This window comes from Typha latifolia, chromosome 12 (assembly GCF_019914945.1).
Source record: "Typha latifolia isolate L0001 chromosome 12, TyphaL0001v2, whole genome shotgun sequence".
Taxonomy (NCBI): Eukaryota; Viridiplantae; Streptophyta; class Magnoliopsida; order Poales; family Typhaceae; genus Typha; species Typha latifolia.
In genome coordinates this window covers 7,737,859-7,756,307 of record NC_133097.1, presented here as the reverse complement: position 1 = coordinate 7,756,307, position 18,449 = coordinate 7,737,859, and the positions used below count along the sequence as shown (strand labels likewise).

At 39.4% G+C, this 18,449-nt stretch overlaps 4 protein-coding genes across 4 annotated transcripts; 2 read left to right on the top strand and 2 right to left on the bottom strand.

Moving 5' to 3' along the window:
- Window positions 1-69: 69 nt before the first annotated feature.
- LOC140798555 (heat shock 70 kDa protein 4) lies at window positions 70-3,505 on the top strand. Its single transcript, XM_073152421.1, has 2 exons — window positions 70-646; window positions 1,574-3,505. The coding sequence occupies exons 1-2, from the start codon at window positions 433-435 to the stop codon at window positions 3,307-3,309; spliced, it is 1,950 nt and encodes a 649-aa protein (XP_073008522.1). The 5' UTR covers window positions 70-432; the 3' UTR covers window positions 3,310-3,505.
- Window positions 3,506-3,867: 362 nt separating this feature from the next.
- LOC140798556 (uncharacterized) lies at window positions 3,868-6,426 on the bottom strand. The gene has a single exon (XM_073152422.1). The coding sequence runs from the start codon at window positions 5,717-5,719 to the stop codon at window positions 4,181-4,183; it is 1,539 nt and encodes a 512-aa protein (XP_073008523.1). The 5' UTR covers window positions 5,720-6,426; the 3' UTR covers window positions 3,868-4,180.
- Window positions 6,427-10,768: 4,342 nt separating this feature from the next.
- Window positions 10,769-12,090, top strand: LOC140798996 (uncharacterized). The gene is made up of 2 exons (XM_073153091.1): window positions 10,769-11,474; window positions 11,561-12,090. The coding sequence occupies exons 1-2, from the start codon at window positions 10,769-10,771 to the stop codon at window positions 12,088-12,090; spliced, it is 1,236 nt and encodes a 411-aa protein (XP_073009192.1).
- A 2,416-nt stretch (window positions 12,091-14,506) lies between these two features.
- On the bottom strand, window positions 14,507-18,444 carry LOC140798841 (vacuolar protein sorting-associated protein 2 homolog 1). Its single transcript, XM_073152922.1, has 5 exons — window positions 18,257-18,444; window positions 17,027-17,157; window positions 15,508-15,612; window positions 14,856-15,116; window positions 14,507-14,776 (listed from the first exon to the last, which is right to left on the bottom strand). Exons 1-5 carry the CDS (start codon window positions 18,291-18,293, stop codon window positions 14,639-14,641), a joined length of 672 nt encoding a protein of 223 aa, XP_073009023.1. The 5' UTR covers window positions 18,294-18,444; the 3' UTR covers window positions 14,507-14,638.
- Window positions 18,445-18,449: the final 5 nt, after the last annotated feature.

The window sequence follows — 18,449 nt, the reverse complement described above, 5'->3', positions numbered from 1 at the left end:
AATACTTCGTCGTTTAGCTCCGAACCATTAGAAGCTACTAGAGACCGGCGTCTTTACTCTTTACAATTTGAAACCCAGTCAGTCGTTCACGAGCCGAGCACGAAGACTCCTATTGGACATTTGGACTACGACTTTCCGCCTCATAAACCGTGTGAGAGAGGGTTCTAGAAATCACTAGATCCGCCCCGAACCATCTTTCACCGTCCGAACCCCCCTCCCCATCCACTCTCCATCGTCAATCCGACGGCTCAGGATTCCCCAATTCGAACCTTCCGGAAACGATCATCTCCCTATAACTGCACCCTGCCCCTCAAACTCCTCCTCACTCATAGCTCTATTTTGAGATCTCTTGTGTTCTTAAGCGATCAAAGCTCTCGACCTTTTATAGTTCTTCTGTTTTTGTCTGATTTCGACCAAGTCCTCGATTGATTCATGGCGGGGAAGGGCGAGGGACCGGCGATCGGGATCGATCTCGGGACGACCTACTCGTGCGTTGGGGTTTGGCAACACGATCGCGTTGAGATCATCGCTAATGATCAGGGGAATCGCACCACGCCTTCCTATGTCGCTTTCACCGACACGGAGAGGCTCATTGGCGATGCTGCCAAGAACCAGGTCGCCATGAACCCCATCAATACCGTCTTTGGTGAGTTTCTGGTCTTCTCGTTCGGTTGAAGTGTTTGTTCCCGCTTTGAAAAAATGTGATTAGTGTATCGGGTTTATTTGCGCTCGGTTTCCAAGTTGTATCTTTTTTGTGGTTAGATGAGAGTTTGTGCTCTGGTGGTGTATTGGATCGTGTAATTGAATTAGATCAGACGGTCTGCAATTTTATAGCATTATTCAACGTGATCTTATTTTTGTCACGTAGATTTCGCTTCCGTGAAAATATAGACCCTGTGAAAAAGTATGATTTATTTGATATGTAGGTTAATTATATTTTTGACCCCTCAAGTTCCTCATAATAAAAGTTGAATACATAAATCTCCTGAAATATCTAATTGTTTTAGTAATTTTAAAAATCTTTTTTGTTGTTTTATGTTAGAAGTGAATTATAAAATGATTAGAGTAATTAATTTAGAATTTAGTATTATAAAAGTTGTCACAGAGTTTACTATAATAGATCAATACGAAGGGAAGAATGAGAGTGGACGTATTTTTATCCACGAAAATTTTAAATCATTTTATAAAAAATTTAGTAATATAATTAAGTAGTTTAATAGTATTTGTTTTTTTCCTTGGAAAAGTGAAAGTTATATGGAGTGATAGAAAGACGAGACGAGGGAGTTACGATGCAATTATCTTCCTATAAATTTGCAAAAATATAGGGATTTATCTGGTAAAAAAAATTAAAATTTGATGCAATTCCATAAGATTGCAAAGCGGTGGTTAAATTTTTTAATGTTGCACATGATTCTGATTTTATTTTGTTTGATGATGTAATTTTCGAAAAGGACCGGGAAATCTTATAAATTCTTATGCTCTAATTTTGCAATAGTTAAGCAACATGGGTTATAATTTGTTCGATGTTTTGGTTGTAATTTCCGTTTTGTTTTCCCGCCTTTTCTTGCAACAGATGCAAAGCGTTTGATCGGCAGGCGCTACTCCGACCCCTCCGTCCAAAGCGATATGAAACTCTGGCCCTTCAAGGTCATCCCCGGCCCTGGCGACAAGCCCATGATCGTAGTCCAGTACAAGGGCGAGGAGAAGCAGTTCGCCGCCGAGGAGATCTCCTCCATGGTCCTCATAAAGATGCGGGAAATCGCCGAAGCTTACCTCGGCTCCACCGTCAAGAACGCCGTCGTTACCGTCCCAGCCTACTTCAACGACTCCCAGCGCCAGGCCACCAAGGACGCCGGCGTCATCGCGGGCCTCAACGTCCTGCGCATCATCAACGAGCCGACTGCGGCTGCCATCGCTTACGGCCTTGACAAGAAGGCCACCAGCTCCGGTGAGAAGAACGTGCTAATTTTCGACCTCGGAGGCGGGACCTTCGATGTTTCCCTTCTTACGATCGAAGAAGGAATCTTTGAAGTGAAGGCGACGGCAGGTGATACCCACCTCGGAGGAGAAGACTTCGACAATAGAATGGTGAACCATTTCGTTCAGGAATTCAAGAGGAAGCACAAGAAAGACATTAGCGGCAATCCGAGAGCACTAAGGAGGCTAAGGACTGCTTGCGAAAGGGCGAAGAGGACTCTGTCCTCCACAGCCCAGACTACCATTGAGATCGATTCTCTTTATGAAGGCATTGATTTCTACACCACCATTACAAGAGCTAGATTCGAGGAACTCAACATGGACCTATTCAGGAAGTGCATGGAGCCAGTGGAGAAGTGTCTGAGGGACGCCAAGATGGACAAGAGCAGCATCCACGACGTCGTCCTCGTCGGAGGCTCAACACGGATTCCCAAAGTGCAGCAGCTCCTGCAGGACTTCTTCAACGGCAAGGAGCTTTGCAAGAGCATCAACCCTGATGAGGCCGTCGCCTACGGTGCGGCCGTCCAAGCCGCTATCCTGAGCGGCGAGGGCAATGAGAAGGTCCAGGACTTGCTTCTTCTCGATGTCACTCCTCTCTCCCTTGGTTTAGAGACGGCCGGCGGCGTCATGACAGTCTTAATTCCAAGGAACACGACCATCCCCACCAAGAAGGAGCAGGTGTTCTCCACCTACTCTGACAACCAACCTGGTGTTCTGATCCAAGTTTACGAGGGTGAGAGAGCCAGGACCAAAGACAACAACCTTCTCGGAAAATTTGAACTCTCCGGCATTCCTCCAGCTCCGAGGGGTGTTCCCCAAATCAATGTCTGCTTCGATATAGATGCTAATGGCATTCTCAACGTCTCGGCCGAGGACAAGACCACCGGTCAGAAGAACAAGATCACCATCACCAACGATAAGGGCCGGCTGAGCAAGGACGAGATCGAGAAGATGGTACAGGAGGCCGAGAAGTACAAAGCTGAGGACGAGGAGCACAAGAAGAAGGTGGACGCCAAGAACGCACTGGAGAACTACGCATACAACATGAGGAACACCATCAAGGACGAGAAGATCGCCTCCAAGCTGCCGCCCGCCGACAAGAAGAAGATCGAGGACGCCATTGAGCAGGCCATCAGCTGGCTCGATAGCAACCAATTGGCGGAAGCCGACGAGTTTGAGGATAAGATGAAGGAATTGGAGAGCATCTGCAACCCGATCATCGCGAAGATGTATCAGGGTGCGGGAGACGGCATGGCCGGAGGCATGGATGAGGACGGGCCGACGGCAGGTGGTACCAGTGGTGCAGGCCCCAAGATCGAGGAGGTTGATTAAGGAGTTAGAACTTTGGGATGTTTCAATGTTCAGTAATTCCTTTTTTCCCCCTTATTTTTATGGTTGTCTCTTTGCTCTTTGTCCGATGAGTTCTTGGTTTGATGTTTAGGGTGGGGGAACTCTGCTTGGGTTAGTTCTTAAGAGTTTGTAACTACTTTGCGTTGGGAGTAATTTAAGCACATATCATTCCTCTCTATGAATAGATTGTGAGTTCTTTCTAAGCACGTATCATTCCTCTACATGATAAGATTGTGAGTTAAGGACATATCAATTCCTTCATACGAAAAGATTGTTCATGCGATGGAGGAGAATAATATAATACTTCTATGCATCAAGATACAATTTTCCAGCTTAAGTTCACGCAATGCAGAAATTTCCAACATTGTGAAGCCACACATATCTTCATGACACACTACCAGTTTCCAACTAAGCTGGTTAGTGAATCCAGTATCACAGAGAAGTGATAGAATGACATTCCATAACAAAAGACGAATCTTACTAAGGCAAACAAGACTGAAATGTTAAATCGATTACAATAATCTGACTACATACTGAATATGCTGAATAACTGCACTTCATTAACTACTATTATCTGTCTATACACATTTCTCTCATGTAAAAGTACGGGCAGAAGAGATCTAAAGGAGAAATGTTTACTGCTTTTCACCTGATCCACTTAAACAAGCAGGTGAGCATGGATGTTACCATCTTTTGATAACATTCAAATGAGCATGATTGGAGAATTCTACTAGTCAATCCAAATCATATGCTGAGGAACACCAAAATATTGCATGAAACAGTTTATATAAGAAATGAAAACCTGTAAGACAACTATCAAGGATGCACGTAACAACACTATATCAGCAGTTACTCAGGTCAGCATGAGATCATTAGATCCAAGGTGAGGAGGGCGCATGCAAACACGAACTTCGTGTTCTTCCGGTCCCGATCGATGTTTTGGAACCATAATCTCAAGCACTGCACTAGTTTCATCATAGTACGCTTCCAGCTTAGCATCTTCTGGGATACGTGTGGCAAGTGGTATTTCTCTTATGAACTCCCCTGGAGGGCAGTGCTCCGGAGAAGGGTCTGTCAACTTGAAGGTCCTGTCGTGCCTCTTTATGAATGGCATACGAGCTGTACTAACACAAAGAATCTTCACTATCCCGTGCGTAAGATTGTTCCTCCACGAGACCTTCACCCTCTGCTGATCAGCAAAAGGCAAGCTGACCAAAATCAGGTACCCTTCTGCATCCTCATAGATCGATTTTGCAGCAGTCACTGGTCCACTTGCCTGTCTCATGACACCGCTGAACTCATTTAGCCATGATGGCTCCACAGGGTGCATCTCCACATCTTGGGTTCTCTCTGAACACGAATTCAATGGCAAGAAGCACTCCTCGTCCATTCCATGTGGAAAGAGGTCCTTTCTGCGTTTGGTACAAACCGAGGAGAGATCCATTCCATCGTTTCCAGAATGATTGGATGGGGATGATAGGTTCAAGCCCGAACCATTAAGCAGCTTCCTTGAATTTGGTTGTGAATTATTCTTCAAAGGCGGCGCCAACCTTTCAAGCTCAAATTCAGTATTGGGAAGATTCCTCCATGACCCAAAATCGCTAGCTTCAGGAGGGATTGAAAAGTTTACCTCCCTTCCCGTAAGCTCCATCCATTTCTTGCGGTCTAATTCAGTAACAATTGACAGATTTGGTGACCTCAAGACCTCAATCCCATGGACGCATTGAGGGTTTGACAGTCCCCGATAGTGCTTGCGCTGCATCCTGTGGGACCGGACGAAGCCCTTGTCGACACTGAAAGGGAATTGTGGCTCACCAAGGCGCGAGTGCCCATTCATATAGCTCCTCAGCTGCATCTTGCCAAGTGCATTCTCGGGCCTCTCCTTGAAGACCCACATGTACATGTTCTCCATATCATGCTGGACGAGGAAGACATCGAGCCGCAGGTCGGACTTGTCAAACCCCGAGACCCCGTTGGCGTCCCGGATGACCTTGTTCTTGGACTTCTCACTTATAGCAGGTTTGAAATAGAAATTGAAGAAGAACCATGCACCCCAGATGCTATCTCCTCTCTTTGCGCACTTGCGGTTGCCGACCTTTGGGAGGTTCAACATGGCATCTGCCTCATAGATCTGCTGCCCGAGGCCAACGTCCAACATATCACAAGGATCCGAGTTCCACGACTGTGGACGAGGAGAGTGCTCAGCGGAGAAGGGCAGGTTGATGTCGGGTGGACCCGCAAGAGCAATCTGAGAGCGCTGCTGGACCAACAGCTCATGGTCGCAATCCTCGTGGGAGGAAACCATAGGTGGGGCTCCGGAAGGGTCCATGGAGAGGAGGGTGGAGGGATGGTGGTTCTCCATGGATAGAGTAGTAAGGAGATCTTCTCCCATGTTTCTTCTTTTTCTCACTGCGTCTCCTTTAATCACCTCCAGCTCCACCTCCTCCTCTTCCTCTAACGCTATCTAATCGGAGGGTTCCGAATGCCACCGCATTCAATAAACGCATCCCACAGGAAGAATTCACAGGTCCATTCCATAAATCCAACCATCAATTTTCAATAAAAAGAGAAACCCAATAACCCCAAACTCAACCCAGCCCTCCAAAAGAGAAACAAAAATAGGGACTTCTCGATCAAAACCACTTAGAAACAAGCAATCACAGGTCCATCAAGTAAACCGACAGCAAATTCCTACGGACCAACAGAAACGCAATTGCCCAAAACCCAAAATAAACACCAAAACCCCACCTCTCGTATGACAAGCCCTAGAAAGTTAGAATCCTAACTAAACCTAAAAGAACCCTAGAACCAGAAACTGAAATATAACAGTAAAGTTGAGATCTTTCTCCGTTCCCCGTGAAGAAAACCTCCCAAATCCTTTGAAAAGAGGCTTGCAATGAGCAACTAGATAAATTTCAACCAGCTATCTTAAAAATTGCGAAAAAGAATCGAAGCAAACTTATCCGGATCTCTTCAAGTTTACCTTTTGGAGCTGAACTCGAATCCGGGAGAGTAACCCTTCCCGAGCTCCTACGATTACTTCGCGCCCCATTATATTACAAACAGAGGAACAAAGAGGGAGAGAGAGGTGAGGGGCAAGGGGATGAGGTATGAACTGTAACGTGGTCTGTTTAAGGAGCCGTCCTCAGTAGCTTCCTCCACCGGATGAGACCGAATTAGCCGTCAGTTGACGGTGACGGCGTAATGCTGTCCTCCTTTTTCTCTTTTGGATTTTTGCTCTTATACCCCCCAAATTGATACTTATTCATCCCATTTACCCACCCCCCCCAACAAAATTACACAGCCAACCTTCTATTTCACACCCCCTACTTTCACGAATTTAAAGATTCACACCCAATTCGATTATTGCACCTCAAAAAGGCGGAGGAATGTATATCCTATTACTTGAGAGGTACGTACGTTTGGTACATTAACTTACTTTTAGAAAGGAGATTTCGCAAATAATTATTATTTAGATAAATTATAATTCATGCCGATGGTTTAAACTCAATTTTCACACCAAAATGTACAAAATGTAATTATTTAATTAATCATAAATTAGGGATATTAAATTTATTTGCGTCTTTGAAGTACATAAGAGTAGGTTGAATTATAATTATTATAATTACTTTTTTTTTCTTTGGTGGGGTATAAAATGATAGATAAAATAATAATAATAATAATAATAATAATAATGTTTCTTTATTTTTATCCCTAATGGTTTAGGTTTATCAGTTAGAGGCCGTATCATTCTTTCTCATTATAATGACAAATGGGTCAGCCGAAAGTTGCGTGTCATTGGGAAGACCTTTCTCTTATCTTACTTACCTTCTTTTTTCTCTATCAGCTCGAAAGCATCCATCCACCTTATCACCTCTCTCTCTCTCTCTCTCTCCTCTCTTCTCTCTACTTTCTCTCTCTATATGGTTTCTCTCTCCTCTTTTCTCTTATCATGGTGGTTGGTGTGTGTGGTGGACCTTATATAAAGGTCCAAAATAAAATAGCTAATAGTGAGTATCGTTTCTTCCCCATTTGAAAATTCCCATCAACAATTAGAGAATAGTATATATTTGAGGTGGACCATATCATATGCATATACTAAGGTATCAGAGGTTCCCTACAATCCCAGTTGGACGAACTTAGCACGACTCTGATCATATATTACTAAGACCTTGTTTATTTTAGGAATAAAATTAATTCTAAAATAGCTATTCATCTTTATTATTCTTAGGCTGAGGTCTTTATTTTAGAAGTAACTATTTTTTTTTATTTACTTGTACTCTGAAATAAAATTATAATAATTATTTTTGATGTGATATAAAGTGAAGGAAAAGATGAGAAAAAGTGTTTTATTTTTTATGAAATTACTATAAATATTATTATATTTTGATATAAAAAGATTGATGGATAGATATTAAAAATAAATTAGTAATTATGTTGATGAATAGTATTTGTAATCTAAATAGAGGTTACTCTATACGATGTTTAATAATTGTTATTCTGAAATAAAAAATTATTTCTATAACGAACGGAAGCTACCAACCACTCTTCAATCCTGGTCTTCTTATCTATGGTACGAGTGAAAATGAATGGATTTCAAAATAATAATAATTAAATTATAATCTTATCCATATTATTTTTTATTCGACTACGGATACTAATCGAGTATCAAATATATTCATGTTTATTTTCTTGGATCAATATCAAGATAGGATAAAGAAAATACCTATATCAATAAGAAAAAAAAGGCAGAGATAGGGTTAGTTAATGGTAATTTGATGCATCCATGGATGTGGAGGATCTGAGCACTTGTGAAACGGTATTGGAAGAGATAAGCTCATAAGCATATATTGGTTATTCTAAGTTCGTCATATGTGACAACATTGTCTTCTTCTGCAGGCTTTATCTTGGGCAGATCGTATATGTGCATGAAGGTTGGTCAATGGAAGCTCTCTCATTAAATGGATGTTTGATGACTTGGTTGGAAAGCGTGCTAGCAAAAAAGAGCTCCACAATTTGTCAACATGGTAGATAACTAAGTATAAATGATTGATAATGCGATACATATACCTTCTTATTCAACCCGTTGAATTGGGCTACATCTAAAGGCCTTTTTTTTCTTTATTTTTTTTTATAAATATCTTTGGGCAGATAATTCATTCCGTAACGTCAATGTAGTTCTGTAGTTCGGATAATAATCCTGAGAAAAATATGGATCGGCCTAATCTTTACAAACATAATCTCGAATGGTAAGACTGGCTAAATTATGAGTCATGATGTTGTTACATCTGCTCGTGTAACAAACCCTTATAGAGGGTTAGGGAGAAATTCATTTGGAGCATTCCTAGATTAAGAAATTATCTTAATTATTTACGATCTTCACAAAGGTAGTTGAATTAGAGAAAATACATACCCTAATTTTATAATTTGCTTTCAGCTATATCTATCTTTTTTAGAGATAAATTATTATTTTGTTAGATAAATTACGGTTTAACTTTGTATGATTTGTGACCGAAATTGTTTATGTTTTTCCTCCCATGTTGTTGCCATCATCTCCTTCTTTGCCGTCACTCCTCTTCTAGATCTTCTCTCCACCCTTGCCGGATCCGGCCATGCGGCCTCTTTCCCTCTTGGAGGAGGCAGATTAGCTGCTACATCTCCCCTCTTTTTCTTTCCTTTTCTACGCTCGATTTGCTACTATAGCAGTTGATTCGCTACCTAACCTCACTCGCTCATTGGTGCCCATCTACCTATTAGCATCACTGCCATGCCAGGTGGGTGACATCTATGTTTTTAGCAATTTCTGTTTGATCGTAGATGTCATACTTTTTGGGAGTCCGATGTTATTTTATTTGCCCTCCTATTGATTTAAAGTGTTGTATGTCTTTTTTTCGTTAACTTTTTATTTTTAGTGAGTAAGCTTTGATCCTCTTGTCTTTGGGAATTCTCACGATCATGTCTTAAACTACTGGATTGATGGAACCGCTCACTTACGGCTCTTCACTTGTGGAAATTTCTTAGGCTATTCTTCATTTTAATTTTGTATTGTGCCCTCGGCTTGATTTTTTGTTTCAAATTGCTGGGCTATCTATTGTAGGCTAAATGTAAGACTTGTGTCAAAAAATCGTCGCTCTATTCTTCCTCTTTTTTGTGTATCAGGTTGTATTAATATAACTCTTAATAGTTACTAAATTAACCTGTCTACAAGCTTTCTCTCAAAAAGGGAAAAAAAAAACTATGTATGATTTGTGAATAGTTATAGATAGTTTGGCCATTTAGTAAATTGCTTTTAAAGAAATATTAATACCATTCAATAAAATTGATTACTGCATTTGAGCTATTAGACCTTGTTTGGCTAGTTTATAAACCTTAAAAGGCGAATAAGAAATTTATGCATATTGTTAAGTTCTTAAATTTGAAGAAAAGAGAGTAAGAAAATACGAGCTAAAATCACTAGAATAAAGTGTTGGATCTTAGTATTATCCAACAATTATTTTAACTTGTAACTTTAGATACTTAAATGCGTATTAATGGTTGCAGTGAGACACTAAGGGAAATGCTGGTAAAAAGTAATGAAAGTTTTGAAGAGCACAGGATACATCACTAAAAGATCTTAGCCACATACAATGGACAAACCCCCACATCTCCATCACTAGTAAACTACAAATGACTCACTCCTAACAATAAAATAGGATTATGATTGCAGCTTCTTTAATCCACTTCTTGTAGAAGCACATCAAAAGAGGGCAAAAGTGCACCATTTTCAAGGCCAAGGCTTCATGATTAGTGTTAAATTATTGCACTAGAAAGTGGGATAAAAGAGACCACATTCTAGATAATTATATTGTAATCTTAGTGCTTCCATGTGAATCATTTCAGAAACTTCGCCACTTCTCTAGTGTACAAACTAAAGTTAGGCATTTCTTTTTCTCTTTTTTTGCATCAACACCCTTTTAAAACATATTATTTACATGTGTAGGTCACAACTTTAGTTTTCCTAGTAAATACTGGGATTGAAATTTACTGAATATTTCACTAGAGCATTATACACATAGTTTAGATCCACCAATACCTGCAAAAAATTTTTTTAAAAAAAAAGAGTAATCAAAAACCCTTAAAACTTAAGCAGCAAGGACTGAAAGAATCATATAGTAGTGATTCTTTGAGTGGGTGGTGAGGTGATGCTGGTATTGGATTGGATTGGATTGGATTCTTAGATCAAATGTTTCTTCTTTTGAGACAATTATTAAGTGGATATGATCAGATGTTTTCCTACTTTCTAGCAGTGGATTAGCAGATAATTGTGCCAATTATGGTCTGCATAATGGAGGCAATAGCAGCTACTATCTTGCTGCCATAATATAGTAAGTAAGGGTACATAGCAGTAAGATGGGTTGCCGAAAGCTGGCGGGGCCTAACCAGGACTGCAGATGTCATTAAGATGGGTTGCCGGAAGCTAATGGGTGATGGGACTGACTCGAGCGCAGCAGATGACCCGTGGACCTCTGCTGTGCCGTGGAGGTGGCAACCGCGAGTCATACACCCGGATCTCCTAAATCCGGATCAATCGATGGCTGAGCTCTTGAAGAGGAGGGAGGGCAATGGCCATAACATGGTGGAGGTAGCAGGTGTTGAGCTGGCTGTAGAGATGGCGTCCATAACACTAGGGGTTATAGAGTTGAAGAATACCTGGATCTGGTGGCCACACCCATTGGGGGCCCCCAAGGCGGCCGCCATATATTGCTTCCTAAGGCCTGTTGAAGATGATAACTGGCGAGGCTGGGAGGAGCTATGGAAGTTGAACGTGGCGCCACGCGTGAGGCTGTTCTATTGGAAGCTCCTGAGGGGTAGACTGCCGACCAAAGGAATGTTGCATGCATTACGGTTCGACGGAGATGACAAATGCAATCTCTGTGAGCTGTTCACTGAAAATATAGAACATTTATTCTATGTGTGTCGGTACAGCAAAGAGATATGGACCATATTAGGCCAGGTGCAACCGGAGCTAGAGGAGATGGAAGCTTGGTTGGATTGGAGTGCATCACTACGGCTCAGGGGAGGTGTGGGAAGGGTAACGACTGCATCCGAGCGCGATATAGCGGCCATGTGCTGGGGCATCTGGAAACAACAAAACCGAGTAGTTTTTGGTGAGCGGGGGGGGCAGCTAGCGTGGTGTCCAGACGCGCTTAGCTCCTGACCGAGGAATACAACCCGCCCAGGAATGTTGAACCAGCGAAGGTGACGCAGGAGAAGGTTGAGTGGCGCCGACCTCGAAGAGGACGGGTGAAGGTGAACGTTGATGGAGCATTCCGCTTAGGTGCGTGCCAGGCGGGAGCTGGAGCTATCATCCGGGATGATAAAGGAAAAGTGGTGATGGTTCGGTGGGAGCCCACACCAACGGTGTCACCACTTCACGCGGAGGCTTGGGCAATGCAAATGGGTTTAAGCTTGCTGAGCGGGGATCAGTTTGTGGAGGTGGAATCGGACTCGGAACAGCTGGTGAAGATATTGAGAGAGGAGGGTCCCTGCCCATGGCAAGTCCAGTGCATTGTACGTGAATATAAGACCACCTTAGCCAAACTGGCTGAGTGCACCATAAGCCATGTACGCAAATCAGGGAACAGGGCTGCTGATTGGGCAGCGCGGAGGGGCTTGGGTGCGACCCAAATCGGAACAATCCGAGAGGGGGACCTATGCCACCAGAATTGTACACCTTGGTTTAGATGGATAGTTGTCCATCTCGGAACAGTTAAAAATAGCTGAATATAGCTCTTTTTCAACAAAAAAAAAAAAGGTTAGATACCAAAAAGATAACATCCTTATGACTGACTAATGAGATGATAACCTAACAGATCATTCTAATATATTTAATACACTCATTTATATACAAGAGTCGGTTCAATTAAATGTCTTATTTATAAGAGATTATATATATATATAACTTTACATAGATTCGTTGAATTGGAACTTTGGCATTCAAAACTGAGACAGTGTGGACAGTCCTCTAATTGACGACAAATCCATGAACCATCCATCATCTCTCTTTATAGAGATGACCTGAAAACTACTCCTCATTGGATGCCAATACCCACCCATTCAATGAGTGGCTCCTTTTAGCTTTTCATGGGATACTCCATTGGTGGCCCAGAAAAGATGAGAAGGTATTTGATTAATATATTTTTGAGTAGATTTCTTTTTTTTAATTTCGTATTTATATAAATACTCATTAAAATCTTCTTTTTTTTTTGTGCATGGGTACCCTACTTTATGATGATCTATCTATATAACAAAATGTAGAGCATTTAATATATAAAATAATAAAATACCCTTATTTGAGAACAATGTATCCAAAAAATTAAGAGTATCCTTTTTATCCTTTTACTATTAAATAGATTGGAGTTTAAGAAAAGGTACCTACGGGAAATAGAAAAACGCAATAATTCAACTCCATCTCACCTAATCTTGAGATTAGACACATGAATTCCATGGGCCTTCACCACCACTTGTATCTGACCACTGTTGAGAGGTTAATTATTTAAGCAGTGTTTGGAATCTTTGGAGATTTAGCTTTTAATGCCTGTGTCACGCTTCTCCCTATTGGGTAGCTTGAAGAAACTCCATCCGTTTGGAAATTGAGATTGATAAAATAAAGATTTCTTATGGGATATTTTTTTATATCTAATTTCTCCTTTTAACTGTTTGGTTTTTTTTTTAAATAATAAAAAGGACAAGTGTTGAGATAAACGTATGGGATAAGATTGTACTTAGTTGCAATAGATAGGATAAGGGATAAAGCCATAAAGGTGATACTATTATACTATCATGTTATGATTATTTTTAAAATTTATGGGTAACAAATAATTTATCTTAGTTCACTATATTCAGAATATAGATATCATCACAAATAAATATCTCATATCAAAATATTTTTATTACAATTATAATCTAACATAATATTATATATATTACAAATTATATATTAGGGCCACAAAAGCTCTTTTGGGTCGATGTCAATATAATCCTTTGAATTTAATGCAAGTTATAGTGTATAGTTTTTAAGGTGATCCTGGATCGTTGTTATTTTGAGGTCAAGAATTGCTGGCGTGGACATTTTGGGACTACAACTTAGATATATTGAAATAGGGAACTTATATAAGGGGGCAGAAGGCGACAAGGGACGCATTTGGATTGTTATCAAATCAATCTAGAAAGAAGGAATATAAGAAGGATTGCTTTTAATACTGAGGGTCAAAATATAAATTATGTAGGGTTGTTTTACATAATTGTCACTGCAAACTTTTATAACAATATAATGTTTTGCCTATTTATATAACTATCATTTATAGTTAGTTTTTACAAAATATTCCTAACAGATTATCGTTGAAGTTAACAAACATATACAAATGATAAATATATCCTTCTTTGTTGAAGTTTAAAGTATAAAATAGTTATCAATAATTTGTCTTGGATGAAAGAAAATATTCTTTCTTGTCTTGTGATATTGGATCAAATATAGGATAACTTTTGAATTATTTTTAATAATTTATACAAGGTAAAATAGTCTCTCTCTTTTTTTATCTATCATATGTTTTAATGATAATTAGTTAAATTTAATAGAACCATATTTTTTGAAGAGTACAAGGATTTTGGTGGCAGTTATAATATTTAAAAAATATAGTGGTAATTATGATATTTTGAAAGTTTTTAGTGTCAATTATTTCAAATTCCTAATTATTTATTGTTTGGCTTCCTAAATAGATCACATATTTTAGTCGATCACTTAGAAACTAGTATATCTTAAGATTGAAAAAGAAGTAATTGGAAGAGGCGTAAATTATTATGGAAAAGCCACAGGTTTAGAATCCAACCCAACCTTTGAAGTGCATATTTTCCCTCCCTAGTAGTAAGTAATAGTTAGTTTAGTTCTTAGTATCAGTTAGAAGTATAAAAAAAGAAGAAAAATTCTAACTATTTTTCTTCGCATTCATCTGCATCCTTTAAATCAAGAAGCAGATATTGCAGCTGCTACAAACTTCACATTGGCAGTCCTTTTGAGTTTTGATAGGTATTAGAGGACATGACGGCTATATCGGCGACGAAACAATTCCGTTGTCGTCAAGAAGAGCAAGCCATAGAGCACAATTTGTGAGAGACAACACATACCATACACAACAAAAGATTGGAGGACAGGAACAAATTGACGATCTTCAGAAGGAATCTAAGATAAATTTTCTGTTAACATCAGTTTATAGTACAAGATGCAATACGTTTGGGTTCTTCTGTCAAATCTGTCATGCTCTATAAAGTTTGACTACATTTTTCTCAAATTGTCCAACCTTGCCTGCAAATCATTATCTATTCCACCGTCTTCACTTCCAGCCGTTTCAGCTTGAGCAACCTTGCCAGCAGCGGCTGGTTTAGCAATTGCAGAGGAAGGGGCTGTGAGCAGCTGCATATGTAGCACCAAGAGGCAAAAGGTTTCAGCAAATTTTTCTAGAGAAAATCAAGGTAAGAATGTAAAAAAATACCTCCGAGTTAATGTCGATGCCGATTTCATCAAGGACTTGGTTTACAAGTTCTTCTGTTTCTTCCTCTTCCTCATCTCCTTCCAAGGCATCGTCTATGGCATCTCCCATCACCTCACTAACCATTTCCATCTTTTCATTTTGCCGCTCAAATTCCTGCATTATCTTCTGCAGTGCTGGTAAATTCATCTGCCTGTTCATCTGTCCCATCGCCTTGGTAACGCCTTTCATGGCCTCTCCCATTGCTTGGGTCGATTTCAGTGTCTGCAAGTATCAGAAATATTAGGTACCAAAGATAAACCCCTTTTTCAGATAAGCTAGGCAAAGATGCCTGCAATCTCTCTAGAATCCAACCAATTTAGCTATACAAAGGTGATGATCAAAGTGTTGACAGTCATTTTATTGATGATTGGGCCCCTTCACTGCAAGACAATGCAGAAGCCAATTGACTTTCATGTAGAATATACATAGGTCTGAAAATTGTTAGCCTTACACCTAGTTCAAAATTTATAACAAAGAGGCTTGGTGGACAATAATCACCACTATAAAAACTGAATTATAGGGATATCAACGGGTTAGAAGCCATCTCACTTCAAAGTAAAGATGTGAATTCAAAATTTCAGAAGACTGCTCATCACAATGTCAATATATTTACCTGAATTCTGAGAGATACTCCTTGGAGTTGTGATTTAAGTGCATAAAACTTTGTGATTTGATGTCTTGTGCGAATGAGATCCTTAGCCATTACTTTTACAGCTCCCTGCAACAAAAATTATAACAGAAGGCAAAACCTAAAAGAGTAAGATACAAGTTAATAAGTACCTGCAAAGCAAGACATGCGGTCAGGCAACATGAGCTTAGACATATGGTTTTAAAAATGACCGGACCAAACAAGCTAAAAGTCTACCAAACTGGTAAAATGATGGAGACATTAAATAAAACTGCCGCTTGTATGGAAAAATGATGGACAAATTACCATTTTGATCATTGAAATAAGTAAATCTAGTTACAGATACTCTAGTATAATTAATCCTTCAAGAAAGATAATCGAATAACTAATCAGTAATTATTACCACTAAGAAAACAAAAATATGCAAATATTTGCAGTACCGATTCTGCTTTAGATGGCCACTTTAGAGTTTCAGATTTGGTACTTTTAGCGTTTGACATTACCTTTTTCATTTTTCCGGAAACAACAACCAAGCCTTCAACCAAAAAATTTCGTCAGAATTAATATATTCATATTAAAATGATGCTCTAAAATTTAGAAAAAATTGACATATGAATCATGAGTCTAAGGGTGAAGGATGTGTAAAATCGCAAATGGATGACACGGCACACAACTTAGGTCAATTATCTTTGTCAAGGGAAAGAAGGAAGTGAAAAAGAGGGATTCATTGCTCCTATTTACATGATACTGAAGATTGAACAGATATAAACTTGGTTAACTAGTACTCATATGAATACTTGGCAAATAATATACTTAGAATGGAGAGTACCTAATCAGTATTGCTCCACAGGTTACATGTAGCTGTATCGACGAGCCGAAAATGAGCGAGCTAGGCCTTGCTCGTGTTCAGCTCGGAATTAAATTTAATCGAACTTGAACACGAGCCAATCTAAACAAAATGAGCTGAAATCCTAGCTCATGTTCGGCTCGATCATATCTTTGCTCAGTTGGCTAGGGTTAAACTAATAAATTTATAGAACTAAAGATCTAACCATTAATCTCAATCCAATGACTAGACTACCTATTAACTAATAATCAATTTTCAACCATTAGAATACCTACTAATATTAATCTAATGTCTTATGTGTGTGTGTCTCTCTCTCTATATATATACCGAACACAAGTGAGCTAAGCCTTGCTCATGTTCAGCATATTTATATTTTGAGCTCAAAATCTTGGCTCGTGTTTGACCCATTTATTAAATAGGTGAGTTGATCTCGAACAAAATTTTGAACCGAACACGAATTGATTGTGAACAACGAGCTAAATTGACAGCCTTGCTTAGATGGCACTGAAATCAAATATTTTAGGAAGGACATCGGAGAGTTATTCTTTCTCTGGTTAAGCTATTCTTATCAGAATTTAGATATACGTAACATAAATTTTGCACAATATTCGACATTAGCGACAGAAAACATTAAAATCATAACTGCAAGGGGATTACCATCTGGCCTTGCTTTGCAGTCTTCTTAATCTCTGTGATAAGCTTCTTTTCCTGGGTTTGCAGCCCTTGTCTCTCCCTTTCTATTTCTCTTATAGATTTATCCAACATTCTCTTGTTCTCCCTCAATATCTCTGTAAATTAACACAGAAACTGTAGGGTACTTTTCTAAAAAAATATAAAACAAAGCATGCATAAAAGCAAGTGCCTAAATAGCTATTGGTAAAATTCAAGTTTCACCCAACCATTTTGGTAAGCTCTCTTTGAGGAATATTATGATTTTTTTGGTTTAGTTCCACATTACTTCAGTATAAAGAGTTATATAAATACATCTTTTATACAAAGATATATGCTCTTCCACGCATGCCAAAGCTTTTGGAGTGCCTTTGTTAGGAAGAGCTCTATGAATGAACATAACTAAACTACATGTATGTGTATATATATATATATAGAGAGAGAGAGAGAGAGAGAGAGAGAGAGAGAGAGAGAGACAGAGGAGCGTTGGAATGCTTTTTGAGCCGTTTGACCGGTTTGAACCGAGAACAAGGTTTGTTCGGGCATTTGAAGAGAATTTGAACTATCTTCCAATGGATTTTTGGGCGTTTGAAAGCCCGATGTAAAAACAATTTTCCTTTTGAAAAAATAGTTCTAATTGGTCCCAAAGGTGTTATTTCATTTGGAATGTGTCTCATTAGACAAAGATGTTCATTCCTAAAATACATCACTAAAGCTCTTGAAATAAAGAGGAAGATAGACTTAAACAACAATAATTCAACTCTCATCTTCCTTCTTTCAAACAAAATCATTAATTTCAATCTTTATTCTTAATTTTTTCTGGTTAGTGATTGGTCCGCAAACCAAAAAACCAAATCAGTTAGGAATTACCGTCCTTAAAAACTTGATAGTGAAGACATGTATCCAGAAAATAGGATTTCTAAGAGTCTATATGTCTTAAATAAAGCTACAAGCATCTTGCTTCCCAACAAAAATTTTGATTTCATTCCTCTCTACTACGCGAATGTCCCCAACAGAGACAGATCGAATTCATACTAATAAACCACAAATGCAAAAGACACAGATTACCTCGCAATCAATCAACTGTTCGTCTAGAAAATTCATTAAAACACACTTTTTGGTAAAATCCAAGCAAAATTGGAGGGGATAGTCGGATAGACTTTATGGGAATCTAAATCATATATGAGTCAAAGAAATGGGGGATTGGGTGAGTAGTACCGGCTGGGGTTTTCCTTTTCCCGAAGAGAAAACTCATCTTGGAGATTGCTGATCTAATCGCTGTTCTTCTTGCTTTCTTTCTTCGGCCGATTTGGGGGAGCAAACGGATCAAATACAAGCTCTCCTTCCGTGTCTCGGAAAAAGTATGCTTCCCCTTCCATCGATAGTAGGTCGCGCGTTCTTTGCACGCGGT

What these genes read in the sequence shown, in the direction of transcription:
- LOC140798556 (XM_073152422.1), bottom strand. Translation starts at nt 5,719, where the DNA reads ATGGGAGAAGATCTCCTTACTACTCTATCCATGGAGAACCACCATCCC.
- LOC140798996 (XM_073153091.1), top strand. Translation starts at nt 10,769, where the DNA reads ATGGGTTGCCGGAAGCTAATGGGTGATGGGACTGACTCGAGCGCAGCA. An exon ending in ACAAAACCGAGTAGTTTTTG is followed by an intron (nt 11,475 to 11,560) that starts GTGAGCGGGGGG and finishes ATGTTGAACCAG; the next exon opens with CGAAGGTGACGCAGGAGAAG.
- LOC140798841 (XM_073152922.1), bottom strand. Translation starts at nt 18,293, where the DNA reads ATGAGTTTTCTCTTCGGGAAAAGGAAAACCCCAGCCG. An exon ending in GAGTATCTCTCAGAATTCAG is followed by an intron (nt 15,117 to 15,507) that starts GTAAATATATTG and finishes TGATACTTGCAG; the next exon opens with ACACTGAAATCGACCCAAGC. An exon ending in GCATCGACATTAACTCGGAG is followed by an intron (nt 14,777 to 14,855) that starts GTATTTTTTTAC and finishes CTACATATGCAG; the next exon opens with CTGCTCACAGCCCCTTCCTC.
- LOC140798555 (XM_073152421.1), top strand. Translation starts at nt 433, where the DNA reads ATGGCGGGGAAGGGCGAGGGACCGGCGATCGGGATCGATCTCGGGACG. An exon ending in CCCCATCAATACCGTCTTTG is followed by an intron (nt 647 to 1,573) that starts GTGAGTTTCTGG and finishes TTCTTGCAACAG; the next exon opens with ATGCAAAGCGTTTGATCGGC.